General features: G+C 44.3%; 1 protein-coding gene across 1 annotated transcript in view; it reads left to right on the top strand.

The window, feature by feature from the left end:
• Positions 1 to 20,515, top strand: part of ABCA4 (ATP binding cassette subfamily A member 4) — a 1,114,059-nt gene that overhangs the window by 851,510 nt on the left and 242,034 nt on the right. The window contains exons 32-33 of the mRNA XM_078650330.1: positions 10,657 to 10,846; positions 19,731 to 19,825. Of these exons, the coding sequence (XP_078506456.1) occupies positions 10,657 to 10,846; positions 19,731 to 19,825 (285 nt within the window). The remainder of the gene's footprint in view (positions 1 to 10,656; positions 10,847 to 19,730; positions 19,826 to 20,515) is intronic.

Below are 20,515 nucleotides of genomic sequence, written 5' to 3'. Positions count from 1 at the left end.
TACCCCGCCCCTCCAGGATACAAATGACGTCAGCCACTCGTCCGCGCAGCGGACGAGCGCAGCGGGCGCGCCAAAGGCAAGCCCGTCTACGCCCGTCTGCGCTGGAGCGCTGCCAGGTGCCAGCCACTCTGCCAGTTTCCCCATAGACGGGGCTTCCAACCCCATGGCTAATACGAAGATTATCTATTCTAGGCAAGAGCTTCTCAATCTCGCCAACCTTGAATACAAACAGGAACACCCTAACGCCCTGATGCTCCATTGTAAAAATCAGTTTCCCATATACTTGGAAGGCCTTATTTCCTGTCGCCATTGCAAATTCCATAGTCTTCATGATAACTCCCATGTCACGGAGGAAACCCAGGCTGACCACAACTGGACAGCTTTCTTAGCCAACGTGCGCTCTCTCCCCAAACATGCGACTCACATCTGGGATTTTCTTAACTCCTCGAAGCCGAATCTCAGGTTTCTTACAGAAACATGGATCAAGACCACTTCCGCCCCGGCCATAGCTACAGCCTTGCCGGATGGATATAGGATCCTGAAATTAGATAGAACCAAGAAAGCGGGTGGTGGGATCGCCATTGTTTATAAGGACCCCATTAAAGTAATTATCTTAGACCAACATATGAGCACAGACCTAGAAGTGATGGTATTTAGGATAGATCTCCATTCTCAACTTAGTTGGAAAGGTGCATTCGTATACCATCCCCCTGGCCCTATTGCTAAGTCGATCAACACTCTTTCAGAGATAATTGCACCCCATGCCATATCCACCAACAAATTCATCCTGCTGGGTGATTTTAACATCCACAGAGAAAACATCCAGGACTCAGAGACCATGCACTTTTCCGGAGAAATATTCCCCCTAGGCCTGATTAAGAAAAACGATGCACCCTCACACAATGCAGGTCATACTTTAGACCAACTACTATCTAACTCCTCAAATCTAATCTATAAATAAACACTCCCACTAACTTGGTCAGACCATCATATGATCACATTTAACTTAGCAGGTCCCAAGGCGAATGTACCCAATAAAAAACCAGGAACGCGCAGCTCCAGACAATGGCGCAAACTTTCACCGGCGTCCTTTGCAGAAGCATTCCATGTCCTCCGCAAACCCCTGATAACACAGTCGAGGAACACCTCAAAACTTTTAATGAGGCTATCAATTTAACCCTAGATGCCACCATACCCATAAAGAAGGCTGCCACCCTGGCCCGCCGGCCACAAGCCACCTGGTACACACAAGAATTGAAAGCAGAAAAAAGTACATGTAAAGTACTGGAACGTACCTGGCGACGATCCAAAACACAATCTGACAGGGATAACTTCAAAGAGATGCAGAGAAAATATCATAAGCATCTCAGAAACACCCGCAAAAAACACATAGCATCTCAATTGGAGCAAGCTGATAACACCTCCAAAACACTCTTCCAGGTTCTTAACTCCCTAGTCAACCCAAAAGTCTGCAGCCCAGAGGACGAACCATCCCAACTACTTTGTGACAACATAGCCAATTTTTTAACACAGAAGATTGAGGATATCTACGCCAATTCCTCCCCGCCCAGTTCCTGAGAGTCAGATACAGACATCCCCCTGATCAGCTTCCTCGCGCACTCCCAGCTCCCGTTAAGAGCGTTCCCCCTTCTTACCACAGGAGAAACCGAAACCCTGCTCAAATCAGCTAAGTCAGGGCCCCCCAAAGACCTCATACCGGCAAACATTGCTAAAACTCTTGCTGCTGAACTTGCTGGACCACGGGGGGTAGTTTTCAACAGCTCTATCACTGAGGGCAAACTTCTGAAGGAATGGAAAGATGCACAAGTCATGCCAATTAGGAAAAACCCAAAACTACCACCGGACGTGATCACAAATTATCGACCTATCTCCTTTCTCCCACTATATAGCAAGCTGTTGGAGAAACATATCAATAAGCATCTCTCTTCTTTTGTTGAGACCTCTAACTGCCTTGACCACTCTCAGTCAGGATTCCGTCCCCGGTACAGTACGGAATCTGCTCTGGTTAAGGTCCTAGATGACATTAGATTGCAAGCCGACGGGGTCGAGCAGTAATTCTTATACTGCTCGACCTATCTGCCGCCTTTGATACCATTTCGCATCAGATTCTTCTAGACAGATTGCTCACTATTGGCATTCAGGACACAGCCTTGGACTGGCTAACAGACTTCCTCAAGGACCGAACCGAAACCGTTAATCTGGGCCCCTTTAAAGCTAAGACCACCTCCGTTACTAAGGGAGTCCCTCAGGGATCCTGTCTTAGCCCCAACCTTTTTAATATTTATGTTGCCCCGCTGGCCGCTCTGCTTAGGAAGATCGGGTTCATCCCGGTCTCCTACGCAGACGACACACAGCTGCTCCTTGCCTATGATACCGACGCACCCAACATCCACGAAATATTCTCTGAAGGCATGCTCAGCATTAAGACATGGATGAGTCAAAATTTCCTCCAGCTTAATGCAAGCAAAACAGAGATTATTCTATTCACGGAGGCAGTCACCAGCTGGTCCCCGAGTTGGTGGCCGGAGGAACTAGGCACGGCTCCAACCCCTAAACCGGTTGTAAAAAACCTTGGGGTACTTGTTGATAACAAGCTTAACATGGAGGAACACATAGCACTCACTAAACGGTCATGCTTCCATGTCCTTAGCCTTCTACGGAAAGTCTTTCATTTTCTTCCCCTGACCACTCGTAAGACTCTTATACACGCATTAGTACTAAGCCGGCTGGACTTTAGCAATGCCCTTCTTATTTTGGCGAAAGACTCTGCTTTACAGGCCTTACAGGTGGTCCAAAATACAGCAGCCTGCCTAGTCACTAACGCCCCCCGTCTCACTCCCTCCCTCCCTCTTCACAAATTGCATTGGCTCCCTGTCCGCAAACGTATCCATTTTAAAATCTGCTGCCTAGTTTTCAAAGGCCTCCATCAGCTATGCCCGACATATTTATCAAACAAGCTGACGATATACACCCCCTCGCGCAAGCTTCGCTCAGATGGCAAAGGCCTTCTAGTCATCCCCCGTTTCAAGAAAACCAAATGGGGAGGAAAAGCTTTTTCCCATCTTGCGCCAAAAATGTGGAACCAGCTACCTGAGACACTTCGCCTAACCCACAACTACTATAGTTTCAGGAAGAAACTGAAGACATTCCTGTTCTAAGCAAGATGATCTTTACCTCCTTAGTCCTCAGCACGGAGATACCCCATGTGGGGCGATTCATGCGCTCTATAAATCATAAAATATATAAAAATATATGTGAGCAATCTGTGCTGCAAAAGCTATGTCAAACTCAGTAGCGGGTGCAGTGCCTCGAGTTCCACCTCACCTCAGCCTCCAACTGCTATACCTGGTGGCACGAGCAGATCCCGTCACCAATTTTATTGACTCACGATGCTGGGGTTCCCTAGTGTAAGATCCACATGGGATCCCAGGTCCCTCAGAGTGCCAGGCTAATGCTGGCAGCAGGGTGATGAGGTGGAGGCAGACTCCCAGCGAACAAGGATATGGGATCTACTTCATACATCTCAGCCAGATCTGTGTTTCCTCACGGAAACATGGCTTAAACCCCATACTACCCCCGCAATTACGTTAGGAATTCCTACAGGGTATAACTTTTTAAACATGGATCGACCTACTAAGATAGGAGGCGGACTGGCCATCGTATATAAGGAACATCTGAAAGTTACCATACTAGAGAAAAAATGTAGTCCTACAATAGAAATTATAACTTTCCGAATCAATCTCTCTACTAAAATAGCTAAGAAAGGAGCACTTATATATCGCCCGCCTGGACCTTGCGGAGGGTTTTCTCTGGCCCTTTTGGAACTGCTAGCCCCCTACCTCAGAGCCAAAGAAGACTTTTTTCTCCTAGGAGATTTTAATATACACGCAGATACCCCTAAACTTACTGAAACAAAATCTCTCCTCACAGATATGTCCGCGATAGGCCTAGAACTCCAGAATTCTGGTCCAACTCATAATGGGGGACATTTCTTAGATCTACTCTTTTCAAACTGCCCCACCATTCCCTGTAAAACCGCCTTCCAATTAGATTGGACAGACCACTATCTAGTAGATTTTAATCTCCCCATAACAAATAAACGGCCACCCAATAAAACTCTCCCTCCAATATGGAGACGCCAGTGGCACAAAGTTACAACAGAGGGAATGCAGAACATCTGGAAGAAACCTATACTCCAGGAAACTGATAAGGTAGAAGATACACTCAATAAATTCAATGACTCTCTCACAGAGGCAATAAACAAGCTTGCCCCGCTGAAACTACACAAACAATTCTCTGCACACAAACAGGAGAAATGGTACACAGAAATACTGAGAACTGAGAAGCAAGGGTGTAGAAGATTAGAAAAGAAATGGAGGAAATCACACCACGAAGAGGACAAGAAAGCTTACTTAGAAGCTCAAACAAAATATTATAAAAACATTAGAAAAGCCCGTAAGAATAGTCTGGCCCTACAATTGACAGATGCAGGAAACTCCTCAAAGGAATTATACAAGATATTGGAATCCTTTGTAAAACCCACAGCGTGTGTGAGCATGGATGACTTCTCATTGCCACTATGTAATGAGATATCCCTGTTTTTTGAGAGCAAAATTAACACCATATATGACAAAATTCTGAAAGCCACCAGTATTATCAGTGATAAGCCAGCCCCCACTACACCACAACAAAAGAAAGTACCTTTACTTTCGTTTCCCCCAGTTTCCAACACCGATTTCCCCCTCCTAACCAGCCACATAAAATCTGGCTCCCCTAATGACCTCATACCAGCCAAAATGATGGCCCCTCTAAACTCCTTACTAGGTCCCATTATTCAAACCGTCATAAACCAATCCCTTAGAGAAGGACAGGTACCATCTGAATGGAAACAAGCAGTGGTGAATCCCATTAGGAAAAATACCTCACTTCCATGGTCTGATCTATCCAACCTCAGACCCATTTCCCTCCTACCCTACCTCAGTAAAATTACCGAGATGCATGTTAACATCCACCTGTCAAAATACATCGAGGCAGCGGAGGGCCTGGACCTATCCCAATCTGGTTTCAGGCCCAATCACAGCACTGAATCAGCTCTCCTATCCGTGACCGACAACATCAGGATGTCATTGGATGGGGGAGACTCTGTGATTTTAGTGCTGTTAGATTTGTCCGCTGCCTTCGACACGGTATCACATGAACTCCTTCTCGAAAGACTGAGCAACGTGGGGGTAGGAGGAATGGCTCTACTATGGCTGCAAAGTTTTCTCTCTGGCCGCATGCAAAGTGTCAAACTGGGCTCCCATTCTTCAACCTCTAGAGTGTTGACTAAGGGAGTGCCACAGGGCTCGTGCCTCAGCCCCACACTCTTTAACATTTATGTGGCCCCCTTAGCAAACCTAATAAGATCTTATGGATTCACTCCGGTGTCATACGCTGATGACACCCAGCTCCTGTTTCCCTTTCAAACCCTTACACCAGCAATTCAGTCAACTTTTGCTGATGGGATGAGAGCTGTGGCGCATTGGATGGCCCAGAATTTCCTCCAATGCAATGTGTCCAAAACCGAGGTAATGCTGTTTGGAGGGGCGACTCTTCTATGGTCCCCAGAATGGTGGCCCTTGGAGCTAGGCCCTGTCCCTGACCCTAAACCAACAGCAAAAAACCTTGGCGTCAAATTAGATCAGGCGCTCCTGCTCAAGGAGCACACCACTCAAGTGGCAGGCGCGTGCCTCCACGTAGTAGGGTTACTGCAGCGCGTCTTTCCATTTCTGCCAGATAATCACAGAAAAACTCTCATACAAACTCTTATAATAAGCAGAATGGATTATTGCAACGGACTATACCTATCAGCAAATGAGGAACAGCTGGATAAACTTCAGGTTGTCCAAAATACGGCAGCAAGGCTGGCTCTCAATGCCCCACCCAGAACACCCTCCCGTCCTCTGCTTTGCCAACTCCACTGGTTGCCAATAAAACAGCGCATCAAATTTAAAATCTGTAGTTTGATACATAAATGCCTGTATGGAACCAGCCCCAAATACCTAAAAGATAAATTTATCCCATACCCTCCCGGACGTACACTACGTTCAAGCAATCATCAGCTGCTACAGGTCCCAAAAATAAGAAGAGCTAGACAAGGCGGCAGAGCACTGTCTTATAAAGGACCTATTCTTTGGAACTCTCTACCCACTGAGCTCAAATTGATCAGTAATCTGGAACTTTTTAGGAAAAAACTTAAAACTCATCTCTTTACCCAGCCATAATATACTCATACTTCCCCACAACGTGAATCATATAATACACTGTCCAGCTTCAAGCAACAGCGCAGAGATATCCCTTCGGGAATTGACTCAGGCGCTCAACAAGCAAATAAATAAATAAATAAAGGAGATGCGCCTCTTCCCAGGTCCCGCCACTCCCCAGTGCAGCAAGGAGGCATGAGTGGACCTCACCACCACTGGGGGTATAAATGGCTCCTTAATGTAGGAGCAGTCCGAGGCCCAGCACCCAAGGGGCCCGCTACGTAGCAGGGCTTCCCAGCAAGGTGCTGCACCCTGGCAAGCATGCAGTAGTGACAAGCTTTCCACCACACAGATCCCAAGAATTTGAACCAAGAGTATGGCTCAGCACCTCGCATCTGAGCCGCTCCCGCAGCCCACTCGGCCTGCGGCACAGGGCCGCAGCCATCAGTCATGCTGGTCCCACCAGTCCACCAGGCCATCAGGCTCGGGTCCCTGGCCCCACAGGGGCTGCTCCTCAAGCTGCACACAGGCTGGGGTTCAATCAGCTCCGAGCTGCCCATGTTGAGGATGAGCTGCAGGATTCCTCACCAGGGGAGGCAGCACTACTCCCATCCTCTCAGCCTCTATTTCTCTGCCACGGGTTTCCCTTGTATGGGAGCAAAAGGACTTTCCAGGGGCTTCTCAGTCGTGTAGGCCAAAAAATAGGTGAATTTCAGTCTTCGATTAGACCATTTATGAAAACATTTCACCCTTTGGCTCAACTGCCATAGAGCAACTGGATCACAGTGGCAGATGACCCACCCTGTTTAGAACAGGGCATTCACCACTAAGGTTTCCTGCCTCGAAACTCCATGCAAGGCATTGCAGGACGAGGCAGGAAAGTATACAAATGCCCATAATGCCCAGGTGAGAAAACTCCTTAGGTGTCAGTTTTCAACAATTGTTTTTACTCTTACCAACAAACTACATCTGAGACAGAAAAAAGCTGAGTGTTCCGAATCAAGATAACAGGCCACCCTTCATTCAACTGTGATGAAAGTGCATCCACTGTACCTGGAAATGGACTTTGACCCAGATATTTGACCAGGCATGGAGGGATCTATAAATATGGATGCAGGGGGGAGAGACAAGGGCCTCCGCCAACCAACAGCCTGGCCTGCCTTCTGCTTGCCTTTAAATTAGCTCCAGAGTACACACATAAGCATGGGTCAACATCTGTTGGGATTTATGTCTGTGATCTCCTGGCTACACACATAGAACTTTAATTTACAATTTAGGAGCTCATTAGTGCAGGAAGTGTATGCATACATGTTTTTATTAATTGTATTCTGTAAATAGTCAGAAAAACAAAACAGTACTATTTGATTTCCTAGTACTCAAATAATTTAAAAAACATTTAGTTGAGAAACAAACTAATAAATAAGAAAAATCCCCTTCAAAAACAATTGGAAAGATACAATTAATTCACAAAAAGACACAATGCTTTGAAAAGAAAAAGCAATTTGAATGCCAATTTAATGCATGGTTGTGACATGGAAGACAGGTCCTCCTTTAAAGTTTGATGGGCCCGCTGTCCACAAGAGGGGCAGAGGTATTAAACTTCACTTCTCTAGCAGACTAATCCTGTCATATTTATGTTATGTTAGAGATACTTGATATAGCACACATACCCTAATGGTTTCTTGGCACTGCTCAACATACTGTGATAGTTACACTACTATGCTTTCTTGAAAAGATAAGTATTTAAGGAGTTTCTAATAGACAAAAGTTCAGAGTCCAACCTTAGTGACAATGGAAAGGAATTTCACAAGCAGAAGCACATATTGAAAGCGGCCTCTAATTTTAGTTTTCACATATCTTGGGACAGGTTGAAGTTGTGTCGAGGCACAGTGTAAACTGCGCGTTGGCGAATATCTAGTAATCCACTTTGGGCTCAAGGTGGGTGCTAGGCCCTGAAGGCCTTTAAAAACAATACATAACATCTTAAATAAAATCTTAAATTGAGTTCTGAATTTTGAAGGTAGCTAGTGAAGTTTTTTTTAAAAGTGACTGGCAGGAGATCTTCTGAAACCCTTGTGATCAAGTGGGCTGCCTTGTTTTGAATGATTTGCAGCTAATTAAGAAGAGCCTTGGTCGAAAGACCTAGATATAAAGATTTGGCACAGTCAAGCCTTGAGCAAATTAGTGCCACATCTGCAGATTTGAAAGCATCTGCTGATCGAGCATTAGTTTTCCGATCTGTCTTAGCAAGAAGATTTATGTTGATATTTCTGAAGAACTTTGAGAGTTCATGGAGGGCTTACCATCGACAATCACTCCCGAACCCTTAGCACCATCTTTAGGAATAGGCAGAGCTTAATTTAAGAAGGTGGTTGCTGGTGGGCCCTGCCAGCACTTATTTTTGGGCACCAGCACTTATTTTCTTTCTCATCAGACCTTGACCCAGAACAAGAGAGAGAAAACAATAAGGAAGAGGGAAAGAGACTGAAAAAGGGAGAAAGAAGGGATAAAAAGGGACTTGCAGGATTGGGTTTGAGGGGTAGAGAGTGCCTGGTGAAGGATTAAAGATGCAAGAGGGGAATCGAAGCTAGGTAGTCTTGGTAGTGGACACCAAAACCTTCTTCCGCGCCAGAAGCAGCTTCAGAGCAAACGTTTGGGCCCCGGCACTTATGTTTTTACAGATTAAGCACTGCATACAATATGTTCACTTATCTCTTTGCTGCATACATAAGACAGCGGTTCAGCTCTGTAAATCATGTGTAATAGACGCATGTGCTGCACGTTATGGCCCAGATTCTGACAACAGTCTCGAAATACAGCGCAGCCCCCAATGAGGCTGCGCTGCATTGCGTGACAGGGAGAGAGCAGGAGAGCGCTAAATTAACAGATGTATGGCACTCTGCTCTCCTCTCCATAACGCCGGCGCTGATTTCAGCTGTCGTGCACCAGGCACACACCTTAGCTTTACAGCGGCGTTAATTTTTGGCGCTAAACCCTGTCTACTAATGTAAGCAGATAGGGTTTAGTGTCAAAAGCATGGGTGGCTGCATGATAATGCCCATGTACCACCCATGTAATGCCCCCATGACGCAAAGTAATGCAAAGCAGCGTTTCGGGCTGCTTTGTGTTACTTTTCTATATATACCAATGCTAACACTAACTAGCATTGGTTTGTTTATCCTCAAATAGGTTTAGCGTCGAGTTAGCGTTACAAACGCAACACTAACCCAACGCTAAATCTTTGCGAATCTGGGCCCATCACTTTTACCAAGAGTGGGAAAAATCTTTGAGAATCAGGCCCTGTGCCATCGAATACTAATTACTCAAAGATCTCCTCTCCCTAGAAATATTTTAATAAAGGACAATAGAAGTGAACAGGCTTGTTATTATGTTTTGTATTTTACTATGGTTCGTTACCTACAGTAAATAAGAGGAAATTGTGTGTAATATTGTCATTCTAAGTGAACCTGAGAAGAGTTGCTAGTTCTTTGGAGAAACTTTTTACTGGGTAGTATGTGTCACCGCCCTGTGGGGTGCTTCATAGTGGACATGCTTGCTGTTCCCAACTACCCTCCTTAAATCAACTGAGCAGCCATTTCAAAATGGAATGGATTTTATTGAAACATATGGATTTTTTTTTTAAAGAAACAGTATTGGCATATTGGAGTTTACAAAGATACACAATTATAGAGTAATATAAACTGAAATCATAGTGTTCGATTTCCGTTTATATCAATACTTCATAAATGTATATCTCATATTTATTGTCAGTGTATATCATCAAATTTTGGCACGAGGCGTGCCTCGTGGACCAATGGGCAACAATCTTCTAAGCGACTCAAACACATGTTCAGCAAGTTTGACACAAAATGAAACAGGTGAGAAAGCATAGAACTTTTTTATCCCAGCAAGTTGAATGCTTGTATAAAGATACACTAAACAGAAAAGCAAATGTGACCATTTTTAAAAGTGTTCAAAACTGCAACACTCACCAGTTACCCTATATTTCACTCAAATGCGCCCACACTCCACCCTCGACGTATTCGAACTCTAAAATACGGCAGCAGATCTTTTTCGTATCTTGCTCCCCATCAGTGGAATAAGCTCCCAAATCATATTAGGGCACGCACCGAGATGTCAGGTTTTAAAAGACATCTTCAGACCTGGCTTTTTTAATGGCTAACTCCTACCTGCCTTGCTATCCAAGCTCCGAAATGCCCTCCGAAGTTGAGTCGTTGCCCTATATGAAGTTATCGTAACATGACATAATATCTTCAGGCGGTTCAGAGGGAATCAGCAGAACTGCCAGTATAAGGACTATTTCTCACACAAATTTAGCATGTGATAATTTTGAATGCACTACATGTGTCTATACTGTACTTCTTTTTTTTAGGAAATACCCATGTATTAATACTACCAACGAATGGACGCTGCCGCAAGTCTCTGCCAGTGTCACCAACCTGCTCTTGGCTCACCAGTGGACTCCTGAGGACCCCTCACCGTCCTGCCAGTGCAGCACCAAGAACAAGCTGATCATGCTCCCAGAGTGCCCCGAAGGTGCCGGGGGGCGGCCCCCACCTCAGGTACTGTACTTTTCAATGTACACATTGAGTTTTGTGCTCACAGATTCCAGGTTATTAACTCACTCAGTTTTCCAAAATACAATGCATATGCATTTGTTAGAACTTAAATACACATTCGCCAAAGTGAACAAGCCGTGGATATTTTCAGAGATGATGCAAAGGAAGTGAAACTCACCGAACTGAGCAGTGGCGGCTGCTGACATTTGAAAGTGGTGAGGCATAAAAGTTTGCGATGAGTCCCCTTTGGCGAGCGAGCCTGACCATCAAAAGAGGGGTTGAGGGGGTTGAAAAGAGAGTGGGCAAATGGTGCTTTTTCATGCAAATTTGAGAAACAGAAAATTAATAAAGCGATGAGGCGGGTACATGGAAGAGCACGAGGCGCACATACCAGTCTGCACACCGCAACAAGTACAGCACGTACATATCACAGCATATGCATTCCTACCACAGAAAATAGAAGAAGCCTGCATAAAAAGTAAAAAACCTCAAGTACATACCATTGGTATGATACCACCTGTGCCTTCCTAACACAGACGATAGATAGAAGTATGCACAATAATAAATACAATGAGTTGTGTAGGTACACAGGAAATCAGGCAACCGTGCAGCCCCTTCCTGCAATGCTCGGTGTCACACACCCTCACACAAGAGCATGGTGCACCGATTATTCATAAGTCCTTGGGCGTAGAGGGAAAACTGGTGAAAATACCTGTTATCACTGGAGTACACTCCAAGGAGAACTATTGTGCTTTCCACATACACTAGACTCGCAGATAAACATATGCCTCTCCCTCGAGAAAAGAAATGTCATAAAATATCTAAGGATGCCAGTTATATAATATTCACACATCAAATATATAGATAGTTATACTGTAATTTGACTATACTTATCTTCGCATTTAACTGAAAGCTTCGTGTGATCACACTTTTGGAAAATATGCTGCACACCAAATATATATAGCTCCATGTATATGTGCTCCCACTACTAAAATGAGATTGAATTATAAGAGTCAAGGGGGTTAAATCCTTTTTGTGAAATGACTCCTGCCAAGAGTCTACATAACCGGTAGCCTCAATGTTGGACGTAGTGCACCCCTTTCACTGCCCGCCACCCCCCAGAGCCCCCCGCGAGCACCGCACGGCCTACTTCGGGCCTATGGTGAGTGGCAGGTGACAGGGGCCCCCTGCAGCTGTTGAGGTGTTCCTAAAGCCAGTGCCTGGCAAGAAGGCACTGACCAAGTCTACCGCGGCGCTCCCTGACTGCCGGCATGACTTGCGGGTAGGGGTCCCAGGCAGCGGGGTGTTCGTGGGGGGGCTTTATAATTACATTAAAAAAAGCTTACCTTACCGGTTCCCACGCCGCCTCAGCTCCTGGCCGGGTCCGGCCGCCGCGTTGCTCTTCTCCCAACAGGAAGCAGCCACAAGCAGCCTCCTTCCCCTAAGCCAATCACAACGCTGAAATGAATGGGGAGGCCATTTTCCTATGTAGGCTGCATGCAGCCTACATAGACAAAAGGCAGAGAGTGCACATGACTGGTTTGGTCAGCCACGGAAGGCCGACCAAACAGTCAGGGCCCACAGCATTGTGCAGTTACTCCTCCCCGACCCGTCCACCTGCCCGCTCCTAACCAGACATACACTTCTGCTCACTTCTCCCCGAACCCCCCCCAACCCTTCTGCTTTCTCGCAGTGCGAGAAGCAGAAACATAAAATGATATTTAAAATACCATTTTATGTTTCTGCTTCTCACCCTGCGAGAAAGCAGTGGGGCGCACCTGGAACTCAGTTAATGCACTAAAATTGAGAGAAAATGGTCTGAAGCACAAGATGACGTACACTGGGTATGAATACTAACACAGAGGTTTGTATGGTCTCTACAGGACATAGTTCATGACAGTCCTTTTACAGTCTCTCTGAAAACTGCTTAGTGGTGCATCACACCACAGAGTACTATATGGGATAAAGTATCCAATGTTGTGCATGAGAAGGGTACTGCAAATCTCCGAAGAGTGCCATGTATAGAGGAGCAAGACAGAAGTCCAAGTTCCTTTATAAGTTCACTGAACTCTGAGGTGACTTATAATATCATTTAATATATGATAAAGATTATTTTATTCCTCATAAGACATGCTCACACAATCACCCTTTCCACAAATCACTCAAGTCCTTCGTGTCTTGTTCTCTCATGTAAAAGGTATGGTATGGTTGCAGAAATAAGGAAAAAAAGCAGAAACTGCAGGACAGAATTAAACACACCGCAAAGCAGTAAGTAATTTGCTGGCAAAATATATTAAATTCAGTATTAAACAAGTCAGGCTAAAAATGCTGTAGCTCAGAATGTATTGTAGAGACATAAAAAGAGATTCTAGATTATTACTGACCTATAGCATGCAAAATGTAAACATGTTGCTAAAGGGCTAAAATCTCCTTTCTGCTGATCACTGTTCATTTTGGAAAAAACAGATCAGGGGCCATATTATAAATGCTGCACATTTTTCTGGATTGCGCTGGGCGCATCTTTCAAAAGGTGCGCCCAGCGCAATCCAGGAAAATGTGCCACTTTATGGTGAATGCGCTGCCCCTAGGGCAGCTGCGAACTCGCATGTAAAAAATGGAGCGGCTGCTTTAAAGCTGCTCAGTGTTTTTTTAGGTGTTGCACTATCAGTGCGCCTCCAGAGAACTTCTTTGCCTCTGCGCCCGTGTCTGTAATACAGGCACGGGGCAGAGGGAAAAGGATTCCCTCATTTGCATGGGGCCACGCCCCCATGCAAGTAAGGGAACACCCTCTTGAAGAAGCGCTGGCGCTGTATATGCGAGAACGCTTTCAGTATTTCAGAAGGAGCCCCTTCTGTAACACCAAAGTGCCCTGGGGGTGTGCAAAGCGGACACAAACGCCCGTTGTGCCCCCTGAGTACTTCTATAGCTCGGTCCCCAAAGAGCCAAAGCCAGTTCTCCTTCTCCTTTTCCTTGTTTAAGTTAATGCTGAGATACATTGAGAATAACGGACTCTATCACGATTCCCAACATGGCTTCCGTAAGGGCTACAGCACGAAATCGGCCCTCATTGAGATGGCAGATTCAGTGCGCTGGACATTAGATCAGGGATCGAGGGCGGTGTTGGTGCTGCTGGATTTATCAGCAGTATTCGACACTGTCTCTCACTCTCTACTACTGAATAGATTGAGGGAGATTGGAATTCAGGGCAAGGTCCTTAAATGGCTCGGCTCGTTTTTATCCAATTGGTCACAACAGGTCCATACCCCCCCTTTCACCTCCACTCCTAGACCATTGAAATGGGGTGTGCCCCAGGGCTCTTCTCTCAGCCCCCTTTTGTTTAATGTTTATTTGGCTAACTTGATCTCCTGCACAGGAATTAAAACGACGTCCTACGCGGACGACATCCAGCTTCTTTTCACATTTAATGAACCATCCCTCAATGCCTTTGTACCCCTCAAAACCTGTATGAGAGACATTGCTAAATGGATGGACCTCAATTTTTTACGACTAAATGCAGGGAAAACTGAGGTGCTCTTTTTTAATCAGCCATCCCCACTTAGCTCGAACCTATGGTGGCCGGAAGAACTGAGCCAAGCCCCCACTCCGAAAGATTCCGTTAGGAACCTAGGAGTGCGTTGGGATGAAAACGTATCCTTTGAAAATCAGGTTCATGCAGTCTCAGCCGCCTGTTATTCTAAGATAAGAACTCTAAAGAAACTAATACATTTTCTCCCATCCGCGAATAGAAAAACCCTTGTCCATGCCCTAATCATTTCTCATCTTGATTATGCCAACGGATTGTACCTAGGCCTGACCAAAGGCCTCTGCCTGAAACTTCAATTGGTACAAAATGCCGCCGCACGGTTAATTGGAGGCCTCACTCGTAGGCAGCATATTACCCCCTATCTGAGGGAATTGCACTGGTTACCCATGAGCAAACAAGTAGAGTTCAAGGCTTTGACACTGGCCTATCGTTCCACCAAGGGCCTTGGATCTGCCCATCTACGCTCCACTCTACGGCCCTACTGCAACTCGAGAGCCCTTCGATCTAACACCAAACTCCTGCTGGCCACCCCAAGATTCAAAAGAGCGCGAGCCGGGGGCAGAACCTTTGAGCTGGGAGCCGCTCAAAGATGGAATAAACTGCCCCTAGATCTGCGTAAGAGTACCTCTGAACGCGAATTTAGCAAATCCTTGAAGACCTTCCTATTCTGCCAGTAATTCTCTGTATTCAGAGACCGTTTTTCAATCCATTCAGCGCCGGGACACCCCGTTGGGGTAGCCGTGCACTTTACAAATGACACTATAATAATAATAATAATAATTGTTCTTTGTGACTTGTCTTGCAGCTAGGCTGCTTGGAGGAAGCATTATGATGTCACAACTCAACTGTAATAACCTTTTACAGCTGGGCAGGTATGTCAATTCGTTATTACCGGTGGTAAGAGGCATCACAACTCAACTGTAATAAGAAACAGTTAAATACAAGCGTTTATACAAGGATTGCAGGCTCTTAGCCCTAGCCTACATCTTGCATTCCGCCCCTACTTTATCTAAATAACTAATTAGCAGATATCTTTCAATCAGCCAGTGCCTGCTGTTCCTGACCTGGCTCTCTGGGGCATTTTAGTGAGGATCCGACAGAATATTGATGCATTCAACCTTTCTCCTGAGACTACCTTCAGTGGCAGCCTTTGCGCAACATGTGGTGGCAATATATGCAGATGGTGGACAGTACTGTGCAACCTATCTGGTCTGCAAAGGGACACAAAGATAAGGCAAACTTTGCCTGGAATTTAACTTTGCTATCCTAAAATGTTTCCCGTTCACGCAAACATGGTAATATGAATGATTGTGTATCTATTTAGCACACTTTTACAACCTCTTTCTCCTTCTCTTTGGCCGAATCCTTTATCCTTTCCTTTTGCATAGGCAATTATCAGGCCCACTGGAAGTATGCAGCAGTGGGGGGGTCAAATTATGGAACCGGTTATCAAAATTATGCGGCAAGAAATGGCAAATTATGCAGCACATTGCGGCACAATCTGTGACAGTATTATTTTGCTATTTGATCATTATAGCACTTTTTAAAAATGGACAAAGTTGCACATCATTAGTACCAATTTTAACACCACAATGGTGCAATCAACAACTTAAATGTCATGAGTTAACCTATGCACAGGGTAGTTACATGGAACAATGTTTTCATGCTTTTTAAGTAAATCTGATCCATTTAAGCTAGAAGCATTTTATGTTGGAAATGTGCAAATTACGCAGCAGATAGTGGATTATGTTGCAAATGCAGCATATCCATAACTGTGGAGAAAACGCTGCAGCTGCAGAATCACATAATTCCAATGGCTGTGGCAATGTTGTGGAGCTATTAATCGAATAAATAGCACGGGAACAAGGGTCTCACTTCTTGGTTCCCGAGTTAACCTGAGTTCAATACACCTTGATACTCAGCATAAGGGAGTATTTGCTGTGCAGTGTACCTGATATAGAATTACAGATGGATAACAATGAATTACGGAGATTTTTTGATATCGAGGACTTTTGATTGACATCAAATAGACAACGAGAGCGAAGTGCGAGTTATCTATGATGTCATTCAGAACCCCGAGGTGAAAAACCTCCCAGTAATTCACTTTTCATCCATCTATACTTTTATGTTATGAATGACCCCAAAATCATCTTCCCCTGCTTTCAGCTGCTATGCAGGTGCAGAGGAGCATCGGGGAGCCATACATAACATGGCCTCAATTATGTATCCCTTTCCAAAAGTTTTTTTTTTTAAACATACCTGCAATTCCTAACCAACCCCGTCCAACTTCCTACCTCATGTGCTTTCTGCTTTTGTTCAAAGTATATTCTCAGTGGCGTAGCAAAGAAGGGGCGGGCCACCCAGGTGGCACGAGGTTTGGGGCTGCGTACTCCCCCCGCTCTTACCTGTGGCCGTCCCGGGGCGGCAAACGCTTGAATCGCCAGCTCCCACCCACATTCTTATATGCAGCTGCCGCAGGGCAACAAACGCAGGGACCGCCACGGGCGGCCAAAGGTCTAGCTATGCTACTGTAGATTCTGATTTTGAGTGACGTAAAATAGACAACACGAGCAAAGCTCGTGTTGTCTATGATGTCTCTCAGAACCATGTGGTGAAAAACATCCATGCAATTAACTTTTTATCCATCTATAATTTTATGTTATGTATAGCCCCCCGTGCATCCACCCCTGCTTTCAACTTCTAAGCAGGGGCAGAGTAGTAATGGGGAGCCATACACAACATGGCCTCCCCTCCCTGTCTCAAATGTGAAAAAATACCTTACCTGCCACCCTTAACCTACCTCCACCCCCTTCCCTGCATTCCTCCCCCTCCTGTAGCTGTGCTATCTGCTTTCAGTCCAGCAGACAAGTAGCGATGTGCTGATATGCAGGCTCTCAGGGAGCGCTGTCAGTCTGGCCTGAAAGACCTTTTTTAAGTTCAGAATAAAGTTTATTAAAATAAAAGAGGTGTCAATACACAGTCAAAGTAAAATACAATATCAGTGTCGAGGTCAAATACAGAGAAAAAAAAGAAAATGCATGAAACAGTACAATAATGAAAGGAGGAAAAAGATATACAATATATGAGGCTATCCGAAGGAGAGCAAAACAAAAGGCATTGTGAAAATTAACGAGTTATAGAAGAAAGAAATGGAACGAAAGGTAAGTCATGGAGGTTTAGAAACCTCTTGCTGAGAGGGAGATAAACGGGTAGAACGTTTAGCACAACCATCTAGATACAGGGTAACGGGAAGCCATAAGGCATGTCTCTTCGGGGCTAGGGTAAGAGGGTAAACAAATGCAGTGTCTAATCTGTGATTATGGCATACATTAAACCACCAAGCTTTGAAGGTAATATTGTTCGAATTCTTCCAGTTAACAGTTATCTGCTGAAAGGCAACCGCTATTAATAAATCAATAATTTGTACATTAGAATCAACATGTGCCCAGGAAGGAGATAGGCTTCCTAGAAAAATGTCAACAATAGAGAAGGGAGAGGTAGTATGGAATATAGAATTGATTTGATCCCAGACTTGAGTCCAAAAGGTGCGAGTTGAAGGACAGGAGAAAAGCATGTGGAGGAGTGTAGCATTAGGTGCGGAGTAAGACCAACAGGAGTCTGGGGTTGAGGGAAATCTCTTGTGAAGTAGAGATGGAGTGTAAAGAAGTCGGTTGTATATAAAGAAAAGTGTTTGTGTGAGAGGCCTGAAAGACCTTTATGACCTAGAAACAGTGGGTAACGTGTTTTGCTATCTACTGTTGCTGCGTCCTAGCAGTGATTTACCAGATTCAGAAAACTGATGAAACGGCAGAGGCTCTCTATGAGAGCCATATATAACAAATGAATCATAGCCAGTGAGCCAAATATAACAACTAGTAGGGCCTCAACTTCACCAGATTATTTCTAAGTGCTGTGTGGGTAGGGTAGAGACATTGCCCACACATAGTCAATACATTTACAACATTAACCCCAATTAATGTTAGCATGCATGTAAAACCATAAAAAAGTGATGCATTAGAAACAGGCACTAGTTAAAAACCTAACATTTAAGAAAGAAATAAACATTGATTCTATAGTTTCTATGCAACCTATATAGTTTAGTAAAAAGTCTATGTAAACACCCCAAAATCTCCGTGAAACAGTTTTTTCCAAATCATTTCTATTGCTATTTTCATTCTCTTTGAGTTTACAGTGTAACGTAAAGCCATACTAAATAGCAGTGCTTATCACATGCAATAGGCAAATGCATCTAATGACATTTCTTATGTATATTTCCATATATGTAATTATAAACTTACCTGTTTCACAATATGAACCTTTCATTTGGGTAGTGTAGTCTCAAGTACAGATACTGGCTAAAATGTAGCAGCCACATCTTGTCTAGTCCATCTCTAATTAAAAGCAGAAGAGCTGCATCATGCTATATAGAGTCCTCCAAGAAACAAAAACAAATAGATCTGAACAATTTATATTATGGGTGGGGAAGAAATAATGGACAGCAGTAGGTTGCTCCTGTTACAAAGAAGTGAGATGCTATATCTGGTGTGGGGGTTTGGTAAGGACAGCAGCCAATATCAGTGTTTCTGGATTCCACCAATCTCAAGTGAATGAACTGTATCTTGGGGCTTTCAGTCTTCCAACCCGTTCAGAGGGATCCCATTTATGATCAGTCTACATCTTATTGGTGTGTTATGTTCATGTTCTACCTAAGCGTCAAATGGGACGTGTGGGTTGGCATTCCCAACTGTTGTCTGAGCACCAGACACAAATGTTAGCATAATTCCATCCCAAATGTTTGCAATGGGAGCCTATGTAATCGACAGCTTTCTTCCCTGTGCAGGGCTATGCCCTCAGTCTGTGCCCACATTCGGAACCATAAGCCCAATTGCTTAAGGAAAGCGTGGTTGGAGAGTTCCCAGCAATTGCAATCTCCCTGTTTGCTATTAGTAGCTCTAGTTCTATAAATGTGTTACCTACTTTCTTTCTCTTTGGATGTGGGAAGAAGCCCAACAAGCAACTTGCGGGTTGTGCCGACCAGACTTGCCTAAAGATATCCATAGGGGTTAGTAGTCTTTCACAAATAGTGGCCTATTTTTTTAAAGGTTTCCCCAATGTCGGGAATTTGCAGGCAAAAGTGCTCAATAACTGCCAATTCAAACACATAAAATGTGGCTAGTGTAACTTAACAAGCTTAACTAAGACAGTTAAATATTATTTATCAAAAACTACCATTTGGGATCTGATTTTGTTATTTGCAAGCAAATGGCAATGCCCACATCATTCTGGATCCAGTGATGAACAATGCAGAAATGCTGCTGTGACTGTATTCTGTTTTTTCCATAGAGAGTACAGCCGAGCACAGATATCCTTCAAGACCTCACAGAAAGGAACATCTCAGATTTCCTGGTGAAAACATACCCAAATCTCATACGAAGCAGGTACTTTTTAACTGTAGTTTTGTTTCTGTTTCTGCTGCCAAAGGTATATGTAAGTCAATTTCCCTGTCTTTGCTACAGTTATCCCCAGATACAAAGCACCCTCTTGCTTGTAGAAATTCAAGTTGACCAACTTCAAATGGTTTCTTCTAGATCACCTACCAGCTTATATTTTGGATAAGTATTGAATGTTTCTTGGCTTAGTTATTTATTTATTTTTGGTTTTGTATCCTGTAGACACAACCCTTAGGTATGAGAGTGATTTACATAAGTTACAGGAAAGTGCATAATTTGCATACATGAGTAAACAATGGATGTTAGAAGAGGTAGGATTACAATATACTACAATAATGCGGCAGGGGGGATAACACTGACAATTCCTGGACACATATAGGATAACCATTTTATGTTGTTTGACAAAAAAAAGTGTCAATCTGCAGAGAGATCTTTTTAGGTTAGTCTTGTTGCATGTGAGATTTAGATCAGATTGTAAAGGTCCCATCGAGCTGTAGTCCTTTATGACGTAGAAAAAGTGGGTAACGTGTTGTGCTATCTACTGTTGCTGCGTCATAGCACCGATTTATCAGAATCAGAAACTGATAAAACGACAGAGGCTCTCTAAGAGAGCCATACATAACAAATAAATCATAACAAGTTAACCAAATTTAACAACTAGTAGGGCCTCAACTTCAA

Source organism: Lissotriton helveticus, chromosome 1_1, assembly GCF_964261635.1.
Source record: "Lissotriton helveticus chromosome 1_1, aLisHel1.1, whole genome shotgun sequence".
In the NCBI taxonomy this organism is placed as follows: domain Eukaryota; kingdom Metazoa; phylum Chordata; class Amphibia; order Caudata; family Salamandridae; genus Lissotriton; species Lissotriton helveticus.
The sequence above is the reverse complement of the archived record's forward strand: the minus strand, read 5'-3'. Positions and strand labels throughout refer to the sequence as shown.